A 3,970-nucleotide genomic window follows, 5' to 3' on the forward strand; every position below is an offset into this window, starting at 1 on the left:
ATGGAAAAGGTATCTACGTCTAACAATGCAGGTCCTCCTATGACCAACTTGGGCTCCACTCCAGCGCCTGTTCAGGACTCTAAAGCTAAGGCTGCTGCTCCCACTTCTACTCAGAATAGCTTGATAATTTCAAGTTCGTCACCAGCGCCGGTATCTCAAGTCAACCCCAACCCTTGTCGTGATCCTCTTCAGGGTGAAGTCCCATTCACAACGATCAAAGCAAAAGCAGCTACTAAAGGAAGAGCCTCTGTGAGAAATGACCCAGTCCTTACTACAAATTCTTTTCGGGTCCTTCAGATCGAGGGTCCACCTTTGGAGGATAGAGATAAGATGATAATCGATGTCAATCAAGAAGTTTCTCCTTCCTCCTCAGCTTTGCTAAATCGTAATCAGAAGAAGAGAAAGCTCTGAAACTCTCCAGTTCTCGGTGGTATGCTTCCCATTGCGTGGAAGGATAATCACCCCTCCATATATTTTTTAGGTCTAGTACATTTTTTTGGAACGTGCGCAGATTGAACGAACCATCAAAGCATAGCCCACTATCTAACTGGTTGTACAGTAGACCGGTATCTTTTGGGGCGCTTTTAGAAACTCACGTTAAGGTAGCAAGCAAGCAACATATTTTGTCAGCTATTGGAGGGGGTTGGTCTGCAGAGACTAACTATGAGTTCTCGGATCTTGGGAAGATTTGGGTGTGCTTCAAAGCACCCTGAGTAAAAGTTCTCTTCAAAGATTTACAATCTATCACTTGTGAAGTCATTTTGGAGGATGGGTCAGATTTCATTTATACAGCAGTGTATGCGGCTAATGAGGATGATACGTGAAATGATCTTTGGACTTCTCTTCAGGATACCTATGCCTCCTTTGGTCTCCAGAGAAAACCTTGGTTGGTTGTAGGAGACTTCAATGAAATATTGCATCCAAATGAGACTTCCAATATCAGCATCACGTCAACAACACGAGGTATGAGATCCTTTGGTGATTGCTTATCAGATGTTGGGTTGTTCGATCTGCATTGGTCTGGTCCTAAGTTTACATGGCTTAACAACAGACCTTCTGATCCTATTGGCAAGAAGCTTGATAGATGCTTGGTTAATGGCTGTTGGCTTCTGAAATTCCCATCTAGCCATTGCTTGTTTGAAGCCCCTGAATTTTCAGATCATTCGTCGGGTTTCATTAAGTTCTCTTCTGACCCTCCAACCTTCGGTACTCCGCCTTTCAAATTTTATAACCTACTTCTAAAGAAACCCCAGTTCCTGGAAAAGGTGGAGCAATCATGGTTAGAAGTTGGGTTTTGGGCTGGCTCTCTAAAGGACTTTGGTTTCAAGATAAAAAAGTCTAAAACTCCCGATGAAATCTTTGTTGAAGGACAACTATAGTGACATCGAAAAGAGAGTTGCAGCGGCTCTAGAGGACCTATCATCAAAACAGATTTTGGCCCTAAATGATCCTTCTTCCCTTAATGTTCAGAATGAGGTTGATGCTCGTAGACTGTGGTCGGAGTTAAGGGTTGCCGAAGACAGCTTCTTCTATCAAAGATCTCGTATCAGATGGATGGGTGGTGGCGATATGAATACTCCTTTCCACCATAGTATTACCACTGTTCGGAATGCGGGAAATGTCATTAAATTCCTAACTAAGCCAGATGGTTCGATGACCTCTTCCCTCGAGGAAGTTCATCAGGTGGCAATTGATCATTTTCAGTCTGCTCTTACCACATTAAGGGGTGCTTTTTGTCCTGAGCTTCCAAAATTCCTTGATCGCCTAATTGTGGATAAATGTACCCCCGTTCAGCAGTCTCTATTCATTGAGGATTTTTCAAATGAGCAGATTCAGAGCTGTCTTCTAAAGATGCCAAGAAACAAAACTTCGGGGCCAGATGGATTTCCTGTTGAATTTTTCAAATGCGCCTGGGCTATAATTGGACATGAATTTCTAGCTTCGGTCAGGGATTTCTTTGTCCAATGTTTCATGCCTACCTCTCAAAACGCTACTTCGCTGATCCTCTTAGCTAAGCGGCCAAGAGCAGATACAATCAAGGAATTTCTCCCTATTGCATGTCTGAACACTCAATATAAGCTCATCACTAGGCTGCTGTCAAACAGACTGAAAGTCACTTTATCGGGTCTGATCTTACCTAATCAAACTGCCTTTGTGGCTGACCGCATGTTAGTGGAAACCATCTTACTGGCCTCATAAATTATTCAGGGATACCATCTTCCTTCAAGTCACCCAAGGATCACGCTGAAGGTAGACATAGCTAGGCCTTTGACTCAGTCAGATGGGATTTTGTTCTCAATGTTCTAGCTGCTAATGATCTGCCTGCAAAATTCATAGCCTGGATCAGGACGTGCATTTGCTCCCCTTCCTTCTCAATCATTATCAATGGTGTATCCTCTGGGTATTTCAAAAGTAAAACTGGGTTGCGCCAAGGGGACCCTCTCTCACCTATTTTGTTTTTCATGATGATGAACGTCTTTTCCTTGATGTTGAACAAAGCTACTGAAGAGGGCACGTTTGACTATCACCTAGACTGTGAAGAAATGAACTGACTCATCTGTGCTTTGCGGATGATCTACTGATCTTTCTTGATGGGTCTGAGAAGTCGCTGGAAGGAGTTCTGCAGGTCCTAGCTGATTTTGAACACATCTCTGGCTTATCTGTCAATATTGCGAAGACTTCCTTGTTTAGTTGTGGATTTCCCTTTGATGTAATTCAGAGGTTCAATTCAAGATTTGGATTATCTCAAGATACCCTTCCAATTCGTTATTTGGGTCTCCCGCTTAGTTCCAAGAAGCTTTTTTGTAAAGGATTACGATCTGCTTCTTCTCCAAATCTAAAGGAAATTAGGCTCCTGGACTTCAAAGACTCTATCTATGGCTGGGAGGCTCACTCTGATATCCTCGGTTATTGCAGGCATAACAGATTCTGGATGACAGTGTTTCTGCTGCCAAAATGTGTTATGAAGAAGATCAACAATCTCTGCAGTTCCTTCCTCTGGCACGGCACAATAGACATTTCCACGGGTGCAAAAGTTTCGTGGGAAGAGCTTTCAATTCCAAAGGCTGAAGGGGGTTTGGGTCTGCGTAATATCATTCACTGGAACAAGACTTGTATTCTGAAGCTTTTATGGTTGATCTTCTTTAGGTCGAGCTCTCTTTGGGTAGCGTGGATCAGAAATAAATACATCTCTTCCAATTCCTTTTGGGCGTTGAATGAGAACAACTATAGCTACTCTTGGATGTTCAGAAAAATCCTTGGCCTGAGACCAAAAGCTCTGCCTTTTTTCAAAGTCTCTGTGAGGAATGGTGATTCCACATTCTTCTGGTGGGATCCGTGGACGCCGTTTGGGCCTCTAATCAAATTTTTGGCTTCGGATGGTCCTTTATTATTGGGAATTTCTATTGATTCCACTGTTGCAGATCTTCGAAAAGACTCGGTTTGGAACCTACCAAACGCGAGATCAGAGAAACAACTGCTCCTATTCTCGTACATCTCTTCCCTTCCGCTTCGCCCAGGGTCGGATGTTGCTACCTGGTCTGTTGAGGACAGGTCTACTAAGTCATTCTCTTCAAAGAATATCTTCAACGCGATTAGAACTCAACAGCAAAGGAAGGTTTGGGCTCCATTGATTTGGCATAAGGATGTGATCCCTAGACATGCTACAACGGCTTGGTTATTCACTCTTAACTGAAACCCTACTTTTGACCGCATTTCTGCTTGGAGTCCAGAGGCTGAAACGGTTTGCTTGTTGTGTGGAAATTATAATGAGAGTAGAGATCATTTATTCTTCTCCTGCTCCTATTCCTCAGCTGTGTGGAACTCGGTTATGAATAGATTTTCCATCGCAGTTTGGCCTTCGTCTTGGTCAGAGGTCTTACATTGGTTATCTCTTGCGCAAGGGAACATCTCACAGCAAATTGCACTTCTTCAAGGCTGGCAAGCGACAATCTATGAGCTTTGGAGAGAA

General features: G+C 43.4%; 1 protein-coding gene across 1 annotated transcript; it reads left to right on the forward strand.

Annotated features, from left to right (window-relative positions):
• Window positions 1-3,694, forward strand: LOC106330807. Its single transcript, XM_013769217.1, has 5 exons — window positions 1-385; window positions 589-692; window positions 849-1,265; window positions 1,369-2,168; window positions 2,917-3,694. Exons 1-5 carry the CDS (start codon window positions 1-3, stop codon window positions 3,692-3,694), a joined length of 2,484 nt encoding a protein of 827 aa, XP_013624671.1.
• The last annotated feature ends 276 nt before the right edge of the window (window positions 3,695-3,970 follow it).

The sequence above is a fragment of the Brassica oleracea genome, chromosome C3 (assembly GCF_000695525.1).
Source record: "Brassica oleracea var. oleracea cultivar TO1000 chromosome C3, BOL, whole genome shotgun sequence".
In the NCBI taxonomy this organism is placed as follows: domain Eukaryota; kingdom Viridiplantae; phylum Streptophyta; class Magnoliopsida; order Brassicales; family Brassicaceae; genus Brassica; species Brassica oleracea.

Coding starts and splice junctions, on each gene's coding strand:
- LOC106330807 (XM_013769217.1), top strand. CDS start 1: ATGGAAAAGGTATCTACGTCTAACAATGCAGGTCCTCCTATGACCAAC. Junction 693..848: donor CGGATCTTGGGAAGATTTGG/GTGTGCTTCAAA, acceptor ACTTCTCTTCAG/GATACCTATGCCTCCTTTGG. Junction 2,169..2,916: donor GCCTTTGTGGCTGACCGCAT/GTTAGTGGAAAC, acceptor CGGTTATTGCAG/GCATAACAGATTCTGGATGA.